Source organism: Condylura cristata, unplaced genomic scaffold (genome assembly GCF_000260355.1).
Source record: "Condylura cristata isolate star-nosed mole 26May11 unplaced genomic scaffold, ConCri1.0 scaffold00017, whole genome shotgun sequence".
Taxonomy (NCBI): Eukaryota; Metazoa; Chordata; class Mammalia; order Eulipotyphla; family Talpidae; genus Condylura; species Condylura cristata.
Window position 1 is genome coordinate 4,392,554 of NW_004567118.1, and position 26,632 is coordinate 4,419,185.

A 26,632-nucleotide genomic window follows, 5' to 3' on the forward strand; every position below is an offset into this window, starting at 1 on the left:
CTCATATCTCGTGGGTGCCGCCGGTTTAGTCTCTTGCAGGGTCCTCGAGCCCCTTCACAATCGTCACCATGGAGGTGTCACCTCTGCAGGTACAGCTCGTGGAAGGGGCCGGGTCGTGGAGCCTCGACGCGGCCGGACGACTCCCTGGCTGCGGGTGAGGGGTGAGGGGCCCGAGCTGAGGTACGGCCGCGGCGGGCCGGAAGCCCGGGTGTCCCGGCTCTCGGAGCCATCGTGAAGAGGCGAAAGCCCCACGGTGCCAATAGCCACGTATTAACGGCCAAACGGGCTTTTAGAGCGTTGTGTTTTGTTTTAGGGACACGTCTGTAGGTCGGTAATATACCTAGATCAGTAGCCCCGAGAGTGGCCGTGCGCCGCTCCCCGCTCCTCAGGTAGAAACTGGGATGGACGGTCGCCCACCTGGAAGTGGCAGGGCGCGACCCAGGTTCCCATTCAGGAGCCCACCCGCCCGCGTCCAAAATGCGGACGTGGCCGAAAGGCTGCAGCGAGGCTCTAGTCGTAAGAGGTCGGGACACAGCCGGTGGGTGTGTCTTATGAGAGACCTCTGAGACCTGAGGGAGAAAGTTGCACGTCAATCACTGGGCGAAATAATACACATTTCAGCTGACACCTGGGAACCCGGCTGCAGTGTGTTTAAATTACCATGTTTGTGCAAAACAATGTAGACTCCATGATAACTGTTTAAAGTGGTGATTCGTCCTCGAGGGTTTAAGCGTATCATGGTAGACGTTTCGTTGAAGTTTCTGCTAAACCCGTGATTATGACTCCTTTTTCTTCAATGTTTTTAAAAATTACTAGCCTGTAAATGAAAATATGCAAATCAACAAGACAAAGAAAAATGAAGAAGCTAAGAAAAGATTGTCTATTGAGAGGATCTATCAAAAGAAAACCCAACTGGAACATATTTTGCTCCGCCCAGACACCTACATTGGCTCTGTGGAGCTAGTGACCCAGGTAAAGAGACAATAATTAAATGTATTTACTAAGTAGTTAAAATCTATAATTTTCCAGGTTAATTGTCTCTACTTTGGCCATCTCCAATGACTTGGTGTGTTCTGAGTGCCACTGGAACTGGCCAAAGCTACCAAATACAGAATTGTTTAATCCAAAACACTGTTTAGTGTCCCTGATGGTAAACAGTATAGGGTAAAAGTAACTATTTTTTTTTTCTTTGACTATTTCTAGCAAATGTGGGTTTACGATGACGACGTTGGCATCAACTATAGGGAAGTCACTTTTGTTCCTGGTTTGTACAAAATCTTTGATGAGATTCTAGGTGAGTAAGTGCTTTCTTAAAAAGATCTACTGGTTAAATTCTTACTTAGAAATATCCATAGAAAGCCCTCTAGCCAGTCATAATCACGGGTTTAGCAGAAACTTATGCTTTCATCTCACAGTAGCATAGGCCAGGCAAGTTTACTGAAGTCTACCAACTTGAATTCTTCCCTAGAAATAGCGCGACTGTTGCATAGCTAAACTGACATCTGCTATTGACAAGTGTTAATTAATTTAGCAATGCAATTTTTGTGCTATGGGGCATTTTTTTTTCTGTATCTTAAAGAATATTTTTTAAATAATGTGTATTTTCTTTTCTTTCAGTCAATGCAGCAGACAACAAACAAAGGGACCCAAAAATGTCTTGTATTAGAGTCACAATTGACCCGTAAGTCCCTTGTTTAGTCTTTTTGGTATAATTAATTGTCACCATTAACTGCATTTACTATGACTTATAGTGAAGCTGATTTTTTTGTTTTTAATGAGTTTCCAAAAACAATGCTACAATGAACAATTTCTTCTTCCTGTCACCTGATCCAACAGTTATCAACACTTTGCTCTATTGGCTTCATCTATATTTTTTTCTGAATGATTTCAAAGTCAGTCACAAACATTATGACACTTCATTTCTAAATACTTAAGTAAGCATCTCCAGTAAATGTTCTTAAAGCTCTTTTCTCTTGATGCTATTCAAATAATAAACCAGCAGGTGGTGATAGAGAACATTTTGATCTAATATTTTTGGTTATAAATTCTGGGTGTCCCTTTATGGTGTGGTCTGGATTCTTGTGTCTCCTTTTATTTTCCATTTATAGCATAAACTACTTTTAGACTCTTTGGGAGAAATCTAAGTACCTTAGTGTTCCTAAGGGGGGTGGGTAAGAGCCTTCACCAGAGACGTAGTGGGAAGCAGAGCAGGCAAATTTACTGAAATACACTGCCAAAGGGAGCAGAAAGGCAAGACAGGACAGGTCTGCTGCGCCATATGTAGGTTAGCTTCTTGGCCAGGGATCGAACCGAGGCCTTAGCAGTGATAGCACTGAGACATAACCCCAAAGCCACCAGGGAGGCCCCCTGTCACAGTAGTTTAAAGAATGTCTGAATTGGCTTTGATTAGTCTTGATACATTAGTTTAAGTACTGATATTTGGAATAAGGCATAGTGTGTCTCCAGTTAATTATCTTCTGAGAAGTAAAATATAGAGATAAATTGACTTTTGCTGGCAAGCAGGGAGGTTTACAGTTGATAATGTTTTTCCCTTTTATACTTGTTTTATGGTATGCTTTGTTGGGTGGGAAAGCTAAGGAGCTAGAATACAGATGATACTCTCAAAATCAGTATTTGCACACTCTGTCTTTTCTTTCTACTGGGCATAAACCATTTTCCTTTGTTGACCCTATCCTTTAAAATTTTTGTATTTCTTCACTATTAGATTTCTGCCCAGATGGTATGGGAAACATTTTTTTTTTCCTCTGGCTCCTATTTCAGGAGTATCATGAACTAAGCATGATGGGAAAGGTGGTTCATGCTGAATTTAAGAAAGTATGTATGAAAAAGTCACAAACTGAGGTTTCGGAATTTATATATATATATATATTAGAAATAGTGATATTTAAATGGAAATATTAGGGCCACTCCCTGGTGGCTGGCACAGGAGTTAGTCTCCGCACTAACAAGTTATCATCACCAGCCACTGTGACATAAGTTCCATCCTCGAGCCATATGTGGCTCTAATCCACATATGGCACAACACACCTCTCCTGTCTCACCCACCACTCCCTTCAGCAGTGTATTTCAGTAGATCCACCTGTTCTGCTCCCAACTCTGTCTCTGGTGAATCCTCTCACTATCCTATACCTCTGACCTACATACACCCCAGTTTTTGTATGCATAAATAAATAAAAATAAATCTTTAAATATATTAGGTTATTAGGTTAACATTTGTTTTACAATAAAGTTTTTCAATCTTCTTCCTTAGGGAAAATAATTTAATTAGTATATGGAATAATGGGAAAGGTATTCCTGTTGTTGAACACAAAGTTGAGAAGATGTATGTCCCAGCTCTCATCTTTGGGCAGCTCCTAACTTCTAGCAACTATGATGATGATGAAAAGAAAGTAACAGGTAGGATTTTGAGAAAAATAAAGAAATTTGTTGCTGGAAAAAATGCATTTTTTAATACAAACTACATATGAACTAAAAGTTAAAAGTATGGAAATACTTTAAAATTAAAAACTTGTGTTTAAAAAATACAGTTGTTAATGGGATAACAATACAGTCATATTTTATATTTATTTGCCCAGGTGGTCGAAATGGTTATGGAGCCAAATTGTGTAATATATTCAGTACCAAATTTACTGTTGAAACAGCCAGTAGAGAATACAAGAAAATGTTTAAACAGGCAAGTAAACAGAAACCTTGTACCTTGATTAAACTGTACTGTTGTAATTTATAAGCTATTAAATTATGGACATTTACTCAGGTAGATAGATATGTTAGATTGTTAGCATTTACTAATTTGTCATTTAGTTCTAGTTTGTGAGGTAACTTGAGTGTTTCATCTTTCCTATTTATTTCTACAGACATGGATGGATAACATGGGGAGAGCTGGTGAGATGGAACTCAAACCCTTTCATGGAGAAGATTATACATGTATTACCTTTAAGCCTGACTTGTCTAAGTTTAAAATGCAAAGCCTGGACAAAGATATAGTTGCTCTGATGGTTCGAAGAGCATATGATATTGCTGGATCCACTAAAGATGTCAAAGTCTTTCTGAATGGGAATAAGCTGCCTGTAAGTATTTTCCTGGGTGCTAAGAGCAAGGGTGACATTGTGATCCTTATCAAAAGCAAAATTGATGTTTTCTTTCCTACTATATGTTTTTCTTACCACTTCTCAAGTATGTTTAGAAGTGGAGGAAGTATACCTACCACAATTTTTTTTTTAGTCAGCTCATTTTAACCTAACTAAAGGAAATAGCTTTCTCAAATTATCACCTAAAGAACTCCTTTTAGGCCCATTCTTTTATGCCCATCAATGAACATAATTTCGTAGGCTTTGAAAAAATCCTCTGTTCTATTACTGAATCATTTTTATGGCTTTTAAAAATAGCTTCATTTTAAATTTCTGTACAGATAAAAGGATTTCGTAGCTACGTGGATATGTATTTGAAGGATAAGGTGGATGAAACAGGTAATCCATTGAAAATTATCCACGAGCAAGTAAACCACAGGTGGGAAGTGTGCTTAACAATGAGTGAAAAGGGCTTTCAGCAGATTAGCTTCGTAAACAGCATTGCAACTTCCAAGGTAATTTTACTCTTGAATGACTAATTGTGATTTATCTTGATATATACGTTTTTCTGTAATGTTTGCTTAAAGATACTTAGCTTAACAACTTGGTGTTTTTTCTCATTAGGGTGGCAGGCATGTTGATTATATAGCTGATCAGATTGTGGCAAAACTTGTTGATGTTGTGAAGAAGAAGAACAAGGGTGGTGTTGCAGTAAAATCACATCAGGTACTATATTTTAGCACAATTTTCGTTTTCCAAAGTCAAGGGAGAAAGGCTATAAATAAAGCATGGATAAGTTCCAGTGGTTTAATATCAATTTTTACTGCAGGTGAAAAATCACATGTGGATTTTTGTGAATGCCTTAATTGAAAACCCAACCTTTGACTCTCAGACTAAAGAAAATATGACTTTACAAGTCAAGAACTTTGGATCAACATGCCAATTAAGTGAAAAATTCATCAAAGCTGTGAGTATTTGGAGAGAAATAAAAATAGAAGCACCTTACTTTATTTTCCATTGCCCTCTCATCCCTGCAGAAAGAAATATTCCTTCCACATTTACTTTGCTAAGTCTTCTCACTCCAGAAGTAAAAAGCAGCTTTTACCTCATTGATTTTACAGGATCATAATTACCATCTACATTCCTATATTTCCCAATTACAGCATTGCCATTGGGTTTTAATCACTTGCTGAGTTCAGCCTACATAACTGCTTACCAAGCATCTTCACTTGAATGCCTTAGGTTGTTCTCAGTTAATGTACTCAAAACTGAATGGTTATCTCCATACACTCAAACCTCCATACAAAAAACTTCCCACTGTCCCCCAATAAAACTATTTCCTATTGTAGTATAAGGACCTAACCACCCTCTTTGGTTGCATGACACTGGAAACCTTTTTTTTTCCCTCTTTAAATCCAACCATTAAGAATCATCTGGATACCTCAGTAGCCTCCAACCATCAGTCATCTCTTCTGAATTACTATAATAGGCTCCTAGTGTTCACACTATTTCAATCCTTTCTTTGCAGTGCTCCTGAATAACTTCTTTTTTGTATTTTAAGCAGACGTTCTGTCTTTATTCTTTTGAAATCTTTCAGTGATTTCTATACCTAAGAAAATCCCAAGTTTCTTAAAGCTTCCTTAGTTCAAAATCCACAAGTGGGAAGTGTGCTTAACAATGAGTGAAACGATGAGAGACCTTGTCATCTCAATGTCTCCTTTCCTTTGTTGTCTGAACTTATTTCTTTGTTGACTTTAAATTACTTAAAAGTAGTCTTCTCCTTAGGACCTTTTCACATTAATCCCTTTGCTAGAGGTACTTTCCTTTTGAAAAGCCCTTATTCCCCTCCTTCCAGTTTGTTTCCACTTTAGACATTCATTATTTTGTGTAGTACAATTGTGATTTATCCACAGCATTCATCACATTTACAATTTCTTTATTTTTGTCTTATTTTATCTTAAACTTAATGACAAAGGACTGTGTCTAATTGTCTAATTTTTATGAGGTGGGGTTTTTGTTTTTGTTTTTAAGATTTATTTATACATACAGAACTGGGGCACAGACCAGAGGTACAGGGGCTGAGAGATTTCACCAGAGATAGTGGGGAACAGAACAGGCATATCTGGGGAGGGGTGGGTGAGAGAAGTCTGCTGTGCCATGTGGGTCACTCCCTGACTGGGCATTAAACTCATGCTGCAATGGTTGTGGACAACCTCATAATGCAGTGCTTTAACCCATTGCGCCATCAGGGAGGACCCTGTGTCTAGTTTAACCACAAGATCTCGAACATTATACCTGGTACAGTATAATTACAAATCAGTAAAAAGATTTATTTTTTATTTATGCATACAAGAACTGGGGTACAGGCCAAAGGTGTGGGGGTGAGAGGATTCACCGGAGAGAAGGTGGGGAGCAGAAAAGGCAAACTGACTCAAACACACTGCTGAGAGGAGCAGCGGGTGGGATAGGAGAGGTCTGCTGTGCCATGTGGGTCACCTCCGGGGAAGGGATTGAACTTGCACTGAACTGGCTACTGCTAGCTTCACAGAGCTGCGCTTTAACCCACTGTGCCATCAGGGAGGGTCTAATGTTCTAGATTTCTAACAGAACTCTTCATCTGACATAATCTCATTTTCAGGCAACAGGCTGTGGTATTGTAGAAAGCATATTAAACTGGGTGAAGTTTAAGGCCCAAGTCCAGTTAAATAAGAAGTGTTCAGCTGTAAAGCATAACAGAATCAAAGGAATCCCTAAACTTGATGATGCCAATGATGCAGGTATATTTGCATTTCCAAATTTTATTTTATTAATTTTATTAATGTTATGCCATAGACACTTTAACATTCAGTAGAATATTTTAACTTTTCAAATATCAAGTGCTTCCCTGTTGATTGATCTTTAGGTCATTTACAAGATTTGACGCATATAAATAAGTTGAGATGATTATTCTGGAGTATAAAACAAGAATATTTATATACTTAATCTATTACTGAGTGTAGAAGACCTCTATCCTTTTTGATTCTTGACTAGGTCTGAAAATTAAACTGATAAAGACAGATTAACAGAAGAAAAGCATATGAATTTGTTAACATAAATTTTATATAACACTGGAAATTTGATATGCAGAATGAAGACCTACAGAAATGGTTGAACCTTATGATTTTAAATTACATTTAATGAAGAGTAAAAAGTCATAAAAAAATAATAATAGGGCAAAGATTGTGTAAAAGTTAGGAGAAATTTAGCAAGCCCTACTCATAGAGATTCTAAGTGTTTCTCTTGTAGGTGAAAATGTTCTTTTGATCCAGGTTTAACTCCTCTCACATAGGTGTAGCCTCATGACTTTCAGGGAAGAAGTTTGGTGGAAAAGTCAGAGATCTTTTGCTTCTAATTCCCTCAAACTTCTTCCACTTAAAATATTTAATACGTCAAGGTCACAGACATATCTTGGGGTAGCTTTTCCAAAAGCCCATCACCACAAATCTTTTTAATATAATATGATCAAATGAATGTTAAAAGGTATTATAAATATCATCTGAAATTAAGATTTTTTTAAATTACAATTTAAACTAAAATATACATTAGGTCCATCTAACTCCTAAGCCAGCTTGTCATAAATTGTGGATTATCTGTCTTTTATCACAACTGAATTAGTATAATGAATGGAGGTTGAACTTAACGTGTTAATATTAATTTGTGTACTTTTATTTTAGGAGGCCGAAATTCCAATGAGTGTACACTTATCCTGACTGAAGGAGACTCAGCTAAAACTTTGGCTGTTTCAGGTCTTGGTGTGGTTGGGAGAGACAAATACGGGGTTTTTCCTCTTAGAGGAAAAATACTCAATGTTCGAGAAGCTTCTCACAAACAGGTAGCATATAGAAACTAGATCTTTAGAATCTAAATCTGGTTTTAGAATGCAGGATTTTGTGCTCTTATTTCATTCACTGGACACTTTGAGATTAATTTTAGCTTATTATTTTAAGAAATTAGATATATTTGTGACGAATCTTAGGAGATTTTTTTAACCTACTAAAATATTAGCTTATAGCTCAAAATACTAGAACATGAAAATCTGAGTAACATGCTATTGTATTCCTTTATTGGTAATTTTTTTTTTTTAACTTTGCTTTGGAATATGTTCATTTCAGATAATGGAAAATGCAGAAATTAACAATATCATCAAGATTGTGGGTCTTCAGTACAAAAAAAACTATGAAGATGAAGATTCACTAAAGACTCTTCGTTATGGGAAGATAATGATTATGACAGATCAGGTCAGGTCAGATTTATTATCAGATATTCCAGATTGGTAAATTAAACATGTCTTACTATTATGTTGACTTTTATTTTTTTGCGTGGATCTGGGGTGTAGGTCAGAGGTATAGGGGGTAAGAGGATTCACCAGAGACAGAGTGGCGAGTAAGACAGGCATATCTACTGAAGTTTACTGCTCAAGGGGGCAGCAGGTGAGCAGGGGGTGTGGAGCTGAACTCAGGCCACAGTGTAATTAGTGCTGAGACTTAAGCCGTAGGCCAGCAGGGAGGCCCCCCCTTTTTTTTTTAAGATTTATGTATACAAGAACTGGGGTGCAGGCAAGAGGTGTTGGGGGAATGAAAGGATTCTCCAGAGACAGTGGGGAACAGAGCAGATTTACTAACTGAAATACAAGGCTAAGAGGAGCATCAGGCAATACAAGAAAGATCTGTTATGTCATCTCCCTGGCTGGGGATGGAACTTGTGCTGCAGTGGCTACAGATAACTCCATAGTGCTGCATTTTTAAAACCCCCCCCCCCCCGTGCCACCAGGGAGACCCCAAGGCCACCTTTTTTTCTTTAAGTACGATTTCCATTTTATTTCTCCTCAGAGGAGGTTTTCTTTTTCAGTCTTTAAGCACTAGGCTTCTTTACATGGGCTTCAGAGGAGGTCATTGGACAGCATCTGCAGGTCTTCACCATGGTGTGAGAGTTGGATGTTACCAGCCTTTGTGAAGACAGCTCCTGACTACTTTGCTGTAAATGGTACCACCTACGCAGTAATATAGTTTCACACACAACTTGGGAAGCACCATAGATTGGCACCAAAAATGCTTATTTTGGATTTTTCTGGAGGCTGTGCCCGCCACATAGCTCAAATGATGAACTTTGGCTTTTTTTTTTTTTTTTGACATGACCATTATTATTTCTTTTCATGGTCATCTGGGAAGCCAGGACTGGTCTGAGAGTACATTGCTTTTTTGCCGTGATAGGAAATCCCTTAAACTTGGAAATTGATTCAGTATCTCTGATCAACATCTAATTAGATATTATGCTTATATGTAGGTTATTTATAGGTTAAGTGGGTCTGACTTACACAGCCTTTTTCCCCCTCATAGGAAGTTTTGAGAATTTATTAGTAAATTAATTTATCTCTTTTTTGTTTGTTTCTAAACAATTACTTCGTGCATTGGCTTTCCAAATATCTCCAGGACCAAGATGGATCCCATATTAAAGGCTTGCTGATTAACTTTATCCATCACAACTGGCCCTCTCTTTTGCGACATCGCTTCCTGGAGGAATTTATTACTCCCATTGTAAAGGTATGCTAATTTCTAAGATAATAACCCAACTCCTCTGGAAACATATCCCCCATGATGTGTGGTGGTATTCAGGGGTGAATGAAACCACAGCAATACTTTTTTTTACCACAGGTATCTAAAAATAAGCAAGAGATAGCATTTTATAGCCTTCCTGAATTTGAAGAATGGAAGAGTTCTACTCCAAATCACAAAAAGTGGAAAGTCAAGTATTACAAAGGTCTGTAATGAAACCCACATAGAACTTCTCATTTCATCATATCCCTTTGTTAAAAATTCCATGTAGTCACTTGATATTCTTCGTTTTGTAGGTTTGGGCACCAGCACATCAAAAGAAGCTAAAGAGTATTTTGCAGATATGAAAAGGCATCGTATCCAATTCAAATATTCTGGTCCTGAAGATGACGCTGCAATAAGCCTAGTGAGTTTGAGTTGTATTCTATGTATACATTCCAATTTTAGAAATGTACATTCTAATTTTAGTTGAAAACACTTAAATTTTATAGAGTAGAATGTTTTCAGTCAGCATATCCCAGGGAAAGGGACCAGATATTGTAGAAAACTGAATTTTTACTATTTGGTTTTTTTTTTTTTTAAGATTTTTTTATTTGTGCATACAGAACTGGGGTACAGGCCAGAGGCTCAGGGGGCAGCGAAAGGCTTCACCAGAGACAGAGTGGGGAACAGAACAGGCAGATCGACGAAGTACACTGCTGAGGGGAGCAGCGGGCGGGTCAGGAGAGGTCTGCCACACCATGTGGTCACCTCCGGGGTGGGAGGGAATCAAACTCATACAAAAGTGGCTTTAGATTCTCAGTGCTGTGCTTTAACCCGCTGCGCCACCAGGGAGGGCCCTATTTGTTTTTTATAAAAGAAATTTTCTTAGAACCTATTTATGTCAGTGACATCTTTTTCATCTTCTAATTTGTAGGCTTTTAGCAAAAAACAAATTGATGACCGAAAGGAATGGTTAACTCATTTCATGGAGGATAGAAGGCAACGAAAGTTACTTGGCCTTCCTGAGGTAAAAATTTTAAATATATCCCACAGAATGCTATTTACTGATCTCTAATGACTGACATAGCAAATTAACATAACTGAATAGAGTTCAGTTTCAAAATTTAACATAATAGATAACTATGTAAATATTGTTTAGACTGCTGTGTAAATGTGTTGGGCCTAAAAGAAATTACAAATGAGTGCAATGTAAATGTCTCTTTCACTCCTCAGGATTACTTGTATGGACAAACTACCACATATCTCACATATAATGACTTTATAAACAAGGAACTTATCCTGTTCTCTAATTCTGATAATGAAAGATCTATCCCATCTATGGTAGATGGTAAGTTCCAGCTTGTCAGTCTGCATTTATCATAATACAGAAAATTAATGTCCAAAAGTCGTTAAATTGAGGATACTAATGCATAAACTTCTTTCATTTTGAAGGTTTGAAACCAGGTCAGAGAAAAGTTTTATTTACATGTTTCAAACGGAATGACAAGCGAGAGGTGAAGGTTGCCCAGTTGGCTGGGTCAGTGGCTGAGATGTCCTCTTATCATCATGGTGAGGTAAACATACAGTCCATAATAATTTTCAGTGAGCATTATAGCAGCAACATCTGCAAAGTCATTCTCCAAACGTTTGGTGATATTTTAAGTTGGTATATCAATTTGGTGAAATATATAAAACTACAAAATATATGTACCGTTCTTTTTTAAAAGATTTACTTATTTATGCATACAGAACTGGGGTACAGGCCAGAGGTGCAGGGTGCAGGGGGTGAGAGGATTCATCAGACAAAGTGGGAACAGAAAGGCAGATCAATTGAAGTACATTACTAAAGCGGAACAGTGGGCGGGATCAGGAGAGATCTGCCACGCCATGTAGGTCACCTCCCTGGCCAGGAATCAAATGCATGCTGAAGTGGCTTTAGCTTCTTATTCCTTTAACCTCCTGCATCAGCAGGGAGGGCCCAAAATTTACTTTAGATAAATCTGTGTGTATACTAACACTAACAAATGTCCATGGTCTACTGTCAGACAGGAGGAAGAGACAAAACATTATTTAAAGCAAAAGATCTGGAAGGATAGACTTCAGATTTATCTGTAGTTATCCCTGGGAATTAGAAAGAGCAACCGCCAAGTTTTTTTTTTTTTTTTAAAAGATTTATTTATTTATTCATACAGAACTGGGGTACAGGCCAGAGATGCGGAGGGTGAGAGGATTCACCAGAGACACAGTGGGGTGCAGAACAGGCAGATCGACGAAGTACACTGCTGAGGGGAGCAGCAGGCGGGCCAGGAGAGGTCTGCCACACCATGTGGTCTCCTCCGGGGGCAGGTGGGAATAGAACTCATGCGGAAGTGGCTTAAGCTTCTTTGTGCAGTGCTTTAACCCGCTGCGCCACCAGGGAGGGCCCACCCAGTTTTTTATATATGTCTGAATTAAGTCCTAAAGGACTAGATTGCATATAAGAGAACTTTAAATATAGTGATTCTATTGATATTTTAAATACAGCAATGCTCAGTAAATGTTAAGTATAATCACAATGAAACCAGAAGATCAACACATGCACAATTATAAAGTAAAATGATACCGGCTAGATAAGAAATGATCAACGTGTTAGAACACACAGGAAAAAATAATTTATTCTGCTGAGACTAAAGAGAGGAGCTTTGCCCCCAAGGTTGAGTAAAACTTGATAGATTAAGTAGGCCTGGAGTCATGAACTTGAAGCCAGTAAGCATATGTTTATCGATAACTTTTTCTGCCATATATTTACCTGGGAAAAGTCAATAATAGTAATAATGATAATGATATTAGTAAAAGTCAAAATGCCTCATAAAATTACCGAATTATAGTGATGGTTTGTCTTAGTAATGGATGTATGTTATTAAAACCTACTGTTTAATTAATGAATCTTTTGTTTTTACCCTCCCTCCACCCCCCAGATGTCACTAATGATGACCATTATCAATTTGGCTCAGAATTTTGTGGGCAGCAATAATCTGAACCTCTTGCAGCCCATTGGTCAGTTTGGCACCAGACTACATGGTGGCAAAGATTCTGCTAGTCCTCGATACATCTTCACAATGCTCAGGTGGGTGTGCTTTCAAAGTCTAGTAAGTGGCCATTTCCATCTTTAACATGAGATTTAAGTGACCAAATATATAATTGAGAAGTATAATACTTTTTATGTATTTGTATAGTTTAAAATATATGCTATTCTTTGTAATAATAGAAATCAAAATCCTATTTCAGTTTGATAACCACAGTCTTGTATCTCTTAAAAGTATTGTTTCCTTGCCAATCTATAAATGTTTATACTTCCATTTCTTACATTTTCTTCTCTTAATCACATAAGGCAGTAGTTCTCAACTAGAATAAATTTTGCCCCCCAAGGGACATGTAATGAATGATACATGGAGACATTTTTATTATGACAGTAGCAGAACTGTGCTACTGGCAACTAGGGGGCACAGGCCAGGGGTGCTTCCAAACCTGCTACAGTGTGTAGGACAGCCTCCCAGTAAAGAGTTATCCGACCTAAAATGTCCCTCATGCCAAGGTTGAAAACCCTGTGTTGTCGAGTTTAGGTCAGAGTAAAGAAGAGCTTGATTCTTCCTAAATACACAATTGAAAATTTACTTCCTTTACAAGTCCATGAACTTGTAGTGCATTATGAATGGTCAGTTTTCAGTTGCCATCTTATTCAACCTTTGAGCAGAACTGGACACAGTACCCCATCCGCCTTGAAACTCTTTGGGCCCCAGGAGACAACTATTGATTCTCCTCCTTCACTAGGTCCTTCTCATTTTCAACCTCTAAATACTGCTGCTCCATGACTCCATTATGAGATCTTTCTAGGAATAGTTTCCTGTCCATAGATGTTAGCCCCTTCCATGATCTTTAGACTTTTATGTCCAACTACCCACTCTATTGACCTGGATGTCTAAAAATATCTCAAATAAAAGTCTAAAACCAAATCCTTAGTATTCCTGTCTCAGTAAATCAAAGACCGTCTTTCTAATTCTGAGAGATCTTAGAAATTCTTAAGGTTGCCCTTGGCTTTTTTTTTCCCCTCCATACGTGTATCCAATCAAGTCCAAGGGGCTCTGCATTAGAAAACTGTTTAGCTACCCATTCACTAAACTACTACAATGTAGTCTACCATCCTTTCCTATGGCAACCAATTAATTTTTTTAAATAGGTCACTGATTCAGAATTCAGCTGCTTAATTCAGAGAAAAATCTAAAGCCCTATTTTGGCTAACCTGACCCTACGTGATTTGTGTCCCCACTCCCCATATCTTTTGATTCTACTCATTCTGTTCTGCTCTTCTGTACTCATACATGCCACACATGCTATCTCTTTGGAGCCTTTTGCCGCTGGTCTCTTCCTACAATATACCTTCTCCAGATAGCCACACAGCTCATTCTTTCGATTTTTCCTCTCCTACCATCCTACCCATGCCATCATTTAGACCTCGCAATCATTCTTACTGACTTTATTTTTCTGTACCAAAATGTGAGTTCCTTAAAGACTAAGACTGCCCATAGTGCCTGGCACATTGAAAGTGGTCAATAAATAACTATTAAATGACTATTAGTCACCAAGTAACACTGAGGAGATTTTCATGTATATATATGAGATGGCACATGTCCTGTTAAGTAAAAGCGCCAATGTTTTTGTAAAATAATTTTCCTTGTTTTCTTTAGTCCCTTGGCTCGGTTGTTATTTCCAGCAAAAGATGATCATACTTTAAAGTTCTTATATGATGACAATCAACGTGTTGAGCCTGAATGGTACATTCCTATTATACCCATGGTGCTGATAAATGGTGCTGAAGGAATTGGTACTGGGTGGTCCTGCAAAATCCCCAATTTTGATGTTCGTGAAGTTGTAAATAACATCAGGCGTTTGATGGATGGAGAAGAACCTTTGCCAATGGTAACTATTCTGTATATATTGGGAACATTAGTTTTTCTCTGGCTTCAACTCAGTACATTATAAGGTGAAAATTTACTTTAGACTGTAATGTTAGAGGTATTGTTTGATGCCATGTGACTATTGTGTTTAGTATGCAATTTAGAAAATTCTCTTTTTAAATGTCAATTTAGCTTCCAAGTTACAAGAACTTCAAGGGTACAATTGAAGAGCTGGCTTCAAATCAATATGTGATTAGTGGTGAAGTGGCTATTCTTAATTCCACAACCATTGAAATCTCAGAGCTTCCTGTCAGAACATGGACACAAGTAAGTGATTGTGGTTTTCTGTTTTGATTTTTGTGACTAGGGGAAACACTGTACTATTGCTTGTTGAATATTCAGGAGCTTTTGTTTCAGAAAATTTACAAAGGTTTATTTGTTTCTTTAGACATATAAAGAACAAGTTCTAGAACCTATGTTGAATGGCACTGAGAAGACACCTCCTCTCATAACAGACTATCGGGAATATCATACAGATACAACTGTGAAGTTTGTTGTGAAGATGACTGAAGAAAAGCTTGCAGAGGCAGAGAGAGTTGGACTACACAAAGTCTTCAAACTCCAAACTAGTCTCACATGCAACTCTATGGTATGTCTGGTATTATCAGAAAACTATGATTTAGTTTAAGGATTAACATCAACTTCTAAAGTTTAGTTGAGGTTACATTCATTTTATCCAAATTAATCTACTTTTAGCTCTAATCTTGTTTTTCTTTTCCAGGTCCTTTTTGACCACGTAGGCTGTTTAAAGAAATATGACACAGTGTTAGATATTCTAAGAGACTTCTTTGAACTCAGGCTTAAATATTATGGATTAAGAAAAGAATGGCTTCTAGGAATGCTTGGTGCTGAATCTGCTAAACTGAACAATCAGGCTCGTTTTATCTTAGAGAAAATAGATGGCAAAATAATCATTGGTATGTTTTTGTGTGTGTGTGTTAATAATTGCCTGTATTTAAAACATCATGCCAACTTCCATTAAACATTTTTAGTGAGAGTAAAATGTTGGGGGCTAAGGGGAAAATCCATTAGTTCAGCTGGTATGAAGGGGAGTAGTATATGTTTGTAGGTTTGAAAGAGATAGCTTTTCTGTATTGAGTATCTTGAGAATTGGATATTTACTTGATGTTTAAACAAGAAGAGAATAGAAGGAAGTCCTGTGTAAACTGAACGATCAAAGAAGAGATAGTAAGTCTGTTAGAGTAAAAAAGAGAGATTATAAATGTCTTTATAAGTGAATTGTATGCTCAAGACTGGCATTATCTTAAGGAATTTTTTTAAAGACATTCTAGAGGCAATTAAGTCAGGGTATAAGTGACCAAGAAGAAAATTTTTGATTAAAGGTTGGTTATAAGGAAGGTTAAAAGAAATAGCTCAACTCTGGCCAGCACTAATTTGAAAGCCAGCTAACTCATGAGTTACAATAGCAAAGCCCAAAACATGAGAACATAGGTTTCTGGTGATCACAGAATATTTTCTGGTTGTAACAAAAAATGTTTAACTGGTAGTTACATGTTCATTATCAGTATCCTAATTCCACAGGTATTATTGCTTAAGGCAAAGCTTAAACGAGTAATAATTGAAAATTACTCAAAGAAAAGTGTATGGAGGACCTAAACATGTAATCTACATTAAGTTAATTGATAGAAGATGGAACGCTGAAACTTCATCTAGAGCTAATCTTAATTTCCCCCTAAGTCTAATAAATGTAGTAGACATTCAAAGAGTAAAAGGAAACAATAGAGAAATTGGTTTGGATGACACTAAAAGCTTGGCAAAGTGTTGGAATAAAGATAGAAGAGAAACAGAATACCATTGAGGTAGAGACTTAGAAATAAAGATTACGGTTGTTTACTGTTTTGAGTTGTGCTTAGCAGACAACTTCATATATAATTTGACTGCCCCCTTGTGGTAATTATTTTAAATCTTACTTATTCATGCATGCATGCATACATACAAGAAATGTGATGTAGGCCAGAGGTGTCCAGAGGGGATCAGGGGGAGACCGAGAGAGGATTCACCAGAGAAAGGAGGAGCAGAACAGGTGTATTTACTGATGATATACACTGCTGAGGGGAGCAGCAGGAGAGGTCTGCCACACCACATGGGGGGTCAGCTCCCTGGCCCCGGACAGACCCTATGCCACCAAGGAGGTCCCCCTGGTGGTAATTTATATTTGTCAGTGGTTTCAGATTTGTCTTTATCAGAATGTACAAATTTACCTAAGACTGGTTAATTTCCAGTTTTAATCTTTTGATTTAACATAGTGAAAACTTACCCATTCCTTAAAATATCACACAAAACCATTATCTTTCTTTACGCTTTTTTTCAATAGAAAATAAACCTAAGAAAGAATTAATTAAAGTTCTGATTCAAAGGGGATATGATTCCGATCCTGTGAAAGCTTGGAAAGAAGCCCAGCAAAAGGTAATTTCTGGATTAGCATCTTTAAACTGTATATAATCTAATGTCTTTTTCATTTCCCATTAATGTTACATTTAATTCCTCCTTTAGGTTCCAGATGAAGAAGAAAATGAAGAGAGTGACAACGAGAAGGAAACTGAGAAGAGTACCTCTGCCGCTGATTCTGGACCAACCTTCAACTACCTTCTCGATATGCCTCTTTGGTATCTAACCAAGGAAAAAAAAGATGAGCTGTGCAAACTAAGAAATGAAAAAGTGAGTGAGTTGTTAATGGCTGATCCAAGTTGCTTAGTTATGTTCTCGTGGGGAAAGTTAAAGCTTTATTGTATGCTTCATGAAAATGCTATTTCTGCATGTAAATTAACTTAATTTTCTGACTATCTTAATGAAGGAGCAAGAGCTAGAAATATTAAAGAGAAAGAGTCCATCAGACTTGTGGAAAGAAGACTTGGCTGCTTTTGTTGAAGAACTGGAGGTATGACATTTACAATGTTAGAAGTTTTTTTAATAAAATGAGTAATATTTTCTAGCAATACACTTCTTTGTCAAGAAATTTCACAGTTGCCAATAGAATATAGGAACACAAAAGAATGGTTTATTAAATAGTAGTTAGGATAAAATCCGTATCAGGAAACATACTACCTAGGAGTTCTTAGACAAACAACAGAAAGGGCAAGCAGGAGTTGATTTTTGATAAAAGGGAAGGAGCTACTGAGATTGGCGAGTTAAAGAGAATTTAAATGTGGGAGACCATTCCAATCTCTCAATTCAGCATAAAAGGACAAAAAAAAATTTACCGTCAGGGTTAGCTAATCAGTTGTTTCCTATGTCCTTTTGTTTAAACTTTAGTCATGTTCATTTTCCTTTCCAACACTATTTTGACATGAAAAAGCATTTCATAAATTAAGCTAAAAGCCTTTTGCAGCGTGGATGTCCAACTTGTAATCAGTTGCTTAGATGAGTATCTGTTACTATATTCACATCTTTATTTCTGATTTGAGTTTACTAAAATGTATGTATATTTTTCCTTGACCCAGTCTCTTCCTCCTCTACCCAGTAATGTTAAGTGGTGGAATCAAAACTAGAATCTAATCTTCTGTCTCCGCTCTTAACCTTTTTTTTTTTTCTGTTCCTCTAAAGTAACACAGATGCTGTGATGTCTTTGTTAGTAATGTGCTTTCTTATACCCCTTTTGTAGATTGTTGAAACCAAAGAAAAACAAGATGAACAAGCAGGACTTCCTGGGAAAGGGGGGAAAGCAAAGGGGAAAAAAGGACAAATGGCTGAAGTTTTACCTTCTCCAAGTGGAAAAAGAGTCATTCCCCGAGTGACAGTAGAGATGAAAGCAGAGGCAGAAAAGAAAATTAAAAAGAAAATTAAGGTAAAACTTGAAAATATTACATGTAAAATTCTTCAAGCATCTTTCCACTTAAAATGGAACAAGTTATAAAATTTTCAGTCCTACAATTTGAACTTGTATCTAACCACATTTTAAAAATTTTTTTCTGTTAAGTATCTTGGAAAAGTCATACCTGTACCTTTATTTAGAGCTATACCCCCTCTACTCTCTCTACTCAAAGGTCTTAATTGAAACCCAAGGGGGAAAAAAATCACTCTTTGATCCTCGACTATACATCTATATATGTGACTACATATCATTACAAATAACTTGACAGAACTTGTGGCTTTATCTTGCTGTCTTTTAGAATGAAAATACTGAAGGAAGTCCTCAAGAGAATGGATTAGAACTAGAAGGCCTAAAACAAAGATTAGAGAAGAAACAAAAAAGAGAACCAGGTATTAAAAACATTTTGAGTTGAGATTAAATTGTGTTTGTTACCTAGTACATTCGATGTAGATGTTCAAGAAGTTATTGAGTAGCATAAAGCAGGGCTATGCTGAAATATACTGGAACTTTCCTAATACTAGGATTTATTTTAGAAGAGTCATTTTGTAATGAAGTAGCTTGTTAATGTGACAACTTAATTCTTTAGTTGGGTTCTAAAGCAAACATACTCGTTTTACTAGATTTCATAGTCTAGCCAGTTAGGAAATTCTAACATGTAATAATAGTATATAGTGACCCCCCCCCCATCTGAGTCATGTTTGTACTATCCCTAGTGTTTAATACTATGCCTGAGATATTAACGTTAACTTAACAATCTATTAACAAAATGATTTTGCCTTTACTGATATCTACTCTTTTTAGGTCCTTTATTAAGATAGTCACACACCAAATTCACCCATTTAAAGTGTATCACTCAGTGGTTTCAGTATAATAGGGCTTTTGAGCAATTTCTTGCCCCAGAAAGAAACACCATGCCCAATAGTGGTCACTCCCCATTGTCTCTCAACTCCCTGCTTAGCATGGGTAACCACTAACCTGTTTTCTGTCTCTAAATTTGGCTGTTGTGTACACTTCACACTATGGAATCATATAACTTGGTCTTTTGTCATTTGCTTCTTTAACTTAGCATAATGTTTGCCAAAGGTCATATATCAACATTGTTTTCTATTGTCAAGTAGTATTTCATTGTATGGCTGTGCACCACATTTTATTTATTCACTCATCACTTGATAGACATTTGGGTTATTTCTACTTCTGGGCTATTGTGCATATGTTACAAATTTTTATGTGGACCTAAGTTTTTATTTTTCTTAGGTAGGGAGATAAGGATTGGAATTGCTGGGGCATATGATTTTTCTGTCAATCCTTTTTAAGAACTAGCATGCTATTTTCCAAAGCAGCGGAACCATTTTAGATTCCTACCAGTAATAGAAGAAGGTTTCAATTTCTCACCATCCTAACCAACACTTGTTAATTGTCTTTTTCATACTAGCCATCCTGGTGGGTATGAAGTGGTAGCTCATTGTTATTTGCATTTGCATTTTCCTATTGTCTAGTGACGTTGAGTGTCTCGTCAAGTAATTACTGGTCATTTCTATAACTTTGGAGAAATGTCTGTTTAGCTCCTTTCCCAATTTTTAATTGGGTGATTAATCTTCACTGAGTTAATTTTATTGTATCAGTTGTTCTTTATATATCCTAGATGCCAGTTCCTGATCAGATATATGATTCTCATATTTTCTGCCATTCTGTGAATTTTTCACTTTCTTGATGGTGTCTCTTAAAGCATAGTGTTATTTTTATAAGCTTTTTTTTTTTCTTTTATTGCTCATGTTTTTGGTGTCACTTCTAAGTTTAGTTTTAACAATTATATTTAGGTCTTTGATCCATATTAAATGAATTTTTGTGTATGGTCACCCTAATGGGTATGATGGTATCTTATTATGGTTCCTTCCTACAAGGAAGGAAAGGTGAGCTCTATATGGGCACATGTCGATTATTAAAGAGTCTGAAAGAAGAAAAACTTGGACTAAAGTCTTGAGGATGAGGTAAAATTTAGATATTCTAGAGTTAATTATATGCATGGAACAATGAGGACCCCATAGTAGAGAATTATTGGAGATTTATGGTGAGCATGGTATGATACCATACATTTTATAGAGGGGTGAATGAGCCTATACCCCTAAATAAAAATACATATTATTGTAAATCAATGTTAACCCAATAAACATAACTTTAAAAAGAGAGAAGTTTCCCTAAACAGTGGGAGGTTTTGTGTTAGCAAACAGTAGAAAAGTAGTTAAAAACCAGATTATGGAGAACTAGAAACCCAGGTCAGTTGAAGAGGATGGATAAGATTCAACTAGGAAATATGAAATAGTTTGCTTAAGGAAAATTCATCTCACAAGAATATAAAGCAAGAACTCTTTCAGACCAATGAGGAAACTGAACTTGTTATCTTTGGGCCAAGATTAAAGAAATGAAAGAACAAAGAATGGGTTGCTTAGAAACATTTTTGGGGAAAGAATAACAAGAATCATGATTTCTTTAAACCTTAGTCATTGAACACCTCCGGGTTTGGTTCTAGCCATTCTTTTCCCTTTGAATTATCTCCTTTACCTTGACTTCAACAATAATCACTTGATCTCCTCATGATAAATTTTGCCCCTCTCTGGCCTCCACCTGCAACCTGAGAAAATTTATAGATGCACGTATAGTCACAGATTTTTCTGTTTAAGACTAAGTCCTTGGGCCCTCCTTGGTGGGACAGCAGGGTAAAGCACAGCACTAAGAAGCTAAAGCCACTTCAGCATATGTTCGATCCCAGAGGTGACCCACATAGCGTAGCAGACCTCTCCTGACCCGCCCACTGCTCTCCTCAGCAATGTACTTCATCAATTGGCCTGTTCTGCTCCCTACTCTGTCTCTTGTGAATCCTCTCACCACCCCTGCACCTCTGGCTTGTACCCCAGTTCTGTATGGATAAATAAATAAATCTTTTTAAAATAATAAAACAATCCTTAACAGGACATCCCTGGTGGTACAGCAGGCTAAAACACAGCATTACAAAGCTGTGAGCAGTTGGTTTCATACAAGTTTGATCCCCAGCCAGGGAGGTGACCCACATGGCGTGGCAAGCCTCTCCTGACCCACCCATTGCTCCCCTCAGCAATGTTTTACTTGATCTGCCTGTTTTGCTCCCTATTCTCTCTCTGTTGAATCCTCTGGCCACTGCCACACCTCTGGTCTGGATCCCAGTTCTGTATGTATAAATACATAAATCTTTGTTGGTGGGGGGGACTAAATCCTCAACAAAACCAGCTGAAATGAACCTCTTACAGTATACTTTGTTTTCTCACAGGGCCTTATATATGCTATTTCCTGAATCGTAATGTTTCATCAGTTACCTCTCTTCAACTAGTTAACTCTTAGTTAGACTTTAGAACTCAGCTCAAGTCTGTCTGTCTTAGAGAAGCCTTGTATTTATGCACATATATACCACATACCTTCCATAAACACCCTGCATTCATTTATGGCGTTAGATGGCCAGGAGGGAAAGCTACAGAAGAGGGAACTGTGTCCCCTTGTGTTCATGATTGTATTCCCATTACTAATGCAGCTCGATATCTGAAGCGTGGATGGATGGTACATGGAGAAAAGTCAGTCTGAAAAGTTTATAAAAGGTGATTCCTCTCTCCTTTCTAGGTACCAAGACAAAGAAACAGACAACATTGCCATTTAAACCAATAAAGAAAGCAAAGAAGAGAAATCCCTGGTCTGATTCAGAATCAGATATGAGTAGTGATGAAAGTGATTTTGATGTCCCGCCACGAGAAACAGAGCCACGGAGAGCAGCAAGTAAGAACTGAGAAATCGGCTATGTGTGCTCAGAGATTTCAGCGGCCAATCGATTTTAGGGCATTTAACCCCAAAAGTTGTTAGTATCTTAGAGCAGTAATTATATGACATTTTTTAAAAACTAAAGTTTCTTTCAGGAGATTACACTGAACTTTAAATCTTCATGAATGAAAAAAAAATCTTAATGAATATTTTTATCAATCTGGATGTTTTTCCATTTACCTATCTTCCTTGATTCTTTGTCTATTTGTTTTTTAATAGCAAAAACCAAATTCACGGTGGATTTGGATTCAGATGAAGATTTTTCAGATTTTGATGAAAAAACTCAAGATGAAGATTTTGTCCCATCAGATGCGAGCCCACCTAAGCCCAAAACTTCCTCAAAGTGAGTATCTTCTCTATTACAGGTTTTCTCGTGATCACTTTTAGTAGTCGATAGTACATCCCTTGTTCTTTGACACGTTTTAAATTGTTTGACGATGTTATTATTATTATTTTTTTTAATCCTAGACATACTAACATAGACCTGAAGCCACAGAAAAGTACCACGTCAGGTATGTGTTTAAGTAAAAATAGTGAGACATCTGCTTTCCTGGGACACTCAAATCCAGCAGCGTTCTAGCTTGGACTCTGTTCTCCATGTCTTAAATTTGCAAATGTGGGTTCTTGTTAGCGTGACACTGATATTATTCACTAGCTTCAGTGTTGCACATAAGTGAGCTCTCCATGTCATGTACCAAATGTAATCTGCGCTTGCCAAGTACTGTGTGTGTTAGGTGCTAGAAATATAGAAAATAAAAGTTGTTCTTTGCTCGTGAAGAATCCAGAATGAGAACAGTTATGAGTATTTTAAATATTCTCAGAAAGTCACGGGCATGATATTTAAATAGGAATTTGTAGCAGAGACAAAGCAGTGGACGGATTTCCACACGTGTTTACATGTGCTGTCACCCTTCTCGTTTGAAGTGACAGATCTCAATACCGATGACGCCAAGAACAGTGTACCACTTTCTTCAAGCTCTTCTGCTGCTGATTTCCCCGCTGAAACAGAAATTATAAACCCTGTTTCTAAAAAGAGTGCGACGGTGAAAAAGACAACAGCAAGAAGTGAGCCTCTGTTTCTGAGTTAGATTCATGTTGGGGATTTGGTTTTGGTGGTTTTTTTTGGTTTTTTTATTATTATTATTAAAATGTGTTTTATGGGATGGTTTCTCGTTCACCTTAGTTCAGGATGCTCTTCATGCTGCATCCATCCGAAGGAGCATCCCTCTAAGCCTTGCTTTTCCTCCTGTGGGCTGTCAGAGGACACGAGAGAAGCCAACACCACAGTACTGCTGTGGTCTTATGGGCGGGGGGTGGGGGGCTGCCACGCCCGGCACCTCTGTGTTTCCTCCTCTTCTGGAGAGGGGCGAAGGGGAATCCTCTGAGGCGTGTTCTCATGGGAAGGTCGTCACCACCAGAAAGCAATTTTGGGACCAATTAACTGGCTGCCACATGTCAGCTTCAACTGTGTCCCCAAGTTCACTACTGATACTGAAATTAAACCTTTCCCAAATGAAAGCAAATGTTTAGATCTTTATGATCAATGTTTAATGGAAAAACATGCGCGTTAGGCCACTTTCCTCTCGAATGTATTTTCAGCTCTACGAGATTGCCTTTTCCTTGTTAGATATGAGCAGTCAGGCTGCTCGCAGACACACGGCGAGAAGGGCTTATCTCAGAGTGGCTGTCATGAAATGCCTGTGTTGACTTACTTGCAGGTCAGTCTCCCACCTCCACTACGGGAGCCAGAAAAAGGGCTGCACCAAAAAAGACAACCAGAAAGGATCCAGACTTGAATTCTGACGTTCCTCAAAAGACCGATGCCCCCAAAACGAAGATTCGCCGCAAAAGGAAGCCCTGCGCCTCCTCTGACGACTCTGACTCTAACTATGAGAAAGCTCTTCCTAAAGCAGTCACGAGCAAGGTATTTATCGCCCTTAGCCCTTTTGATGTAGGTGTTTAAAAGCACAACCAAGTGTTGCTCTCCATAAGTTGGCACATTTTTAAAAAAATAAATTTAAACCTCAGTCCATTGGTTCTTACTAAGTGTAAGTCAGTTATAACAGATCAAATGTGCCACTTACTTGGTAACTGACAGTTGCCTTAAATCTGTTTCTTACCATTCACCAAAGGTAGAGAACTTCGTAAATTGTACTTTCTTTGTATTTTTTTATGATGAGGTGATGCTGTTAGTTTGCTCGTGTGCAACTGACGTGGCTTTCGTCCCGCAGAAATCCAAGGGGGAGAGTGATGACTTCAGTCTGGACCTAGACTCCGCTGTGGCTCCTCGGGCAAAATCGGGGCGGGCAAAGAAACCTATAAAGTACCTTGAAGAGTCAGATGAAGACGATCTGTTTTAAAACGTGAAATGGTTATTTTAAATAATGATCTTATTCATACGCCCTGTACTGGTTTTAAAGTTACCCTAAAGCTCTTAACTTCCTCCCCTCTGAAGTGGGTTTGGGGAAGGTAATCCAGAACCATCCAAGTGAAGTCTGGCGCCCAAGAGCCTCTGATCGTGATGCTGGCCAAACAGTGACCGCCTGGTGGGCATTGTTGGCTTCTCTGCTTTGTCTCTTTTGTGTTTGTTTTTCTTTGTCTCAAAATCTAATTTTAAATTCTCTTGGACTTTAGAGATAGTCGTGGGGTCACTTCAGCATAATGTAGTTGTTCACTGGCCATTAAGCCGAAACGGGAGCACTTTGATATAAAAGTGTCTCTTCCTCCTTTCCTATTTTCAAGATAAGAGATAGAGCATGATTAATTCTGTTTTATCTTAGGTTTATAGGTGATTTTCCCATCAAATAGAACTTGCTAGTTCTAGTACAGACAATCCCACTCAGCCTTTTATGTGCTGACCTCTTGTTCAAGCAATGAGAAATTGCTCCTATTCGTGTCCTTTTGAGTATCACAAGAGAGAGACTGGAGAAAAACATCCTGGCTGTGTATCACACACAGCAGTCAAAAGGATGAAAAAAATCACACCCCACGTTATGTGACTGTCTCAATACTTGTCTGGCATTCTGAATCCCAGAGAACAAATTTCTGGGGAGCATTGAACGGCAGCAGAGGGGACAACATCCACTCAAAGGCCTCACAAGTTACTTGGAGCCACAGTCCGTGGTGAGCTGTTAGATCTGTTTTGGGACTTTCCATATTTTCAGCTTGTAAGCTTCTTAAGACTGCATTTTACATGTGTGTGATTTGAGTGGTGTTATCAATGTCTTTGTAAATACTTACTATGTTTTCCTATTCTGATAATTCAATAATTTTGTACTTTAATAAAATGCAACAATGCAACCCATTGGTTGTCTTTTGTCTCCCCATGCACTAAAATGTGTCCCACCCCACTCCTCTTAGAGAACTGTTTGATCACACTCAATGTGCCAGTAGCCCCTGCCTTAGAAAAACATCAGAAACATTTCCCTAAGCTAATTAGAAATTCAAAGGGTTACAAAGCCCACCCTGGGCCTCAAAAGCACTTGCTTTGACCAGCACCCAGTTAATCCTGAGGTACCCTGGAGTCTGAGAAGCTGGGCCTCAGGCTTTGAGTGCCCAGAAATCACTAATGTGACCAAAGCAAAACCCTACATCCACTGGGAGACAGTTTAGAGACAGCTGTTACCACGCAGGCAACACATTCAGGTGGAACATAGCTCGGTGAGCGCATACATCATTCGTAAGTCACAAGATGGTTGTTGAGAAGGTAAAGAGCTTAGACGCTGTATCAGTAAAGGAAGCACTTAGCTTGTGAAACCGTCCTGCCTAGATCCCCCTGAGCGAGCCGCAGCCGCTTCAGTGTAAGTTGGATCCCGCCCCAGGGGTGACCCACATGGCGTGGCAGACCTCTCCTGACCTGCCCGCTGCTCCCCTCAGCAGTGTATTTCGGTGGATCTGCCTGTCCTGCTCCCCACGCTGTCTCTGGTGAATCCTATCACACACACCCCCACCTCTGACCTGTACCCCAGTTCTTGTGTGCATAAATCTTTAAGGAAAAAAAAAAGTCATGTTTTAATGCAGCACAGGAACGTCCTCATGTTCAGTAAAGGTGGAAAAAAGTAACTATCCCAAGTTTTGTTATAAAATGGTGTATTTTACTGTATAAATTATACTGCAGTGAAGATAGGATGGGGGACACTTAGCTAGTATGGGGTTCAAGTATAAACCAATGTTCTCAAACTTACGCTTACAAAAACCCCCAGGGATCTTCTGGCTCAGATCTAGGGTGAGTCCTGCAATTGTGCATTACTAACCAGGCCCCTTGGCAATCCACTTAGAAAAGCACAGGCTGAACTGTGTCCCACT

The 26,632-nt window shown here is 38.2% G+C and overlaps 1 protein-coding gene across 2 annotated transcripts; it reads left to right on the top strand.

Annotated features, from left to right (window-relative positions):
* Nucleotides 1-25,609, top strand: TOP2A (topoisomerase (DNA) II alpha 170kDa). Of its 2 annotated transcripts, none has more exons than XM_012726696.1 (35): nt 1-89; nt 817-972; nt 1,204-1,294; nt 1,618-1,681; nt 3,272-3,417; nt 3,597-3,694; nt 3,876-4,088; nt 4,430-4,603; nt 4,713-4,814; nt 4,918-5,055; nt 6,727-6,865; nt 7,802-7,959; nt 8,240-8,365; nt 9,557-9,667; nt 9,779-9,884; nt 9,976-10,085; nt 10,596-10,688; nt 10,895-11,009; nt 11,114-11,235; nt 12,619-12,767; nt 14,386-14,617; nt 14,788-14,922; nt 15,044-15,244; nt 15,377-15,572; nt 16,991-17,082; nt 17,170-17,334; nt 17,471-17,554; nt 18,278-18,460; nt 18,786-18,876; nt 22,133-22,285; nt 22,547-22,670; nt 22,796-22,839; nt 23,252-23,392; nt 24,046-24,251; nt 24,559-25,609. In XM_012726696.1, the coding sequence occupies exons 1-35, from the start codon at nt 69-71 to the stop codon at nt 24,685-24,687; spliced, it is 4,608 nt and encodes a 1,535-aa protein (XP_012582150.1). In that variant the 5' UTR covers nt 1-68; the 3' UTR covers nt 24,688-25,609. The 2 variants fall into 2 exon arrangements, with proteins under 2 accessions (XP_012582150.1, XP_004684279.1); XM_004684222.2 differs by having other exon boundaries at nt 23,258-23,392.
* Nucleotides 25,610-26,632: the final 1,023 nt, after the last annotated feature.

What these genes read in the sequence shown, in the direction of transcription:
- TOP2A (XM_012726696.1), top strand. Translation starts at nt 69, where the DNA reads ATGGAGGTGTCACCTCTGCAG. An exon ending in GAAACAAAAAAGAGAACCAG is followed by an intron (nt 18,877 to 22,132) that starts GTATTAAAAACA and finishes TCTCCTTTCTAG; the next exon opens with GTACCAAGACAAAGAAACAG. An exon ending in CTAAAGCAGTCACGAGCAAG is followed by an intron (nt 24,252 to 24,558) that starts GTATTTATCGCC and finishes TTCGTCCCGCAG; the next exon opens with AAATCCAAGGGGGAGAGTGA.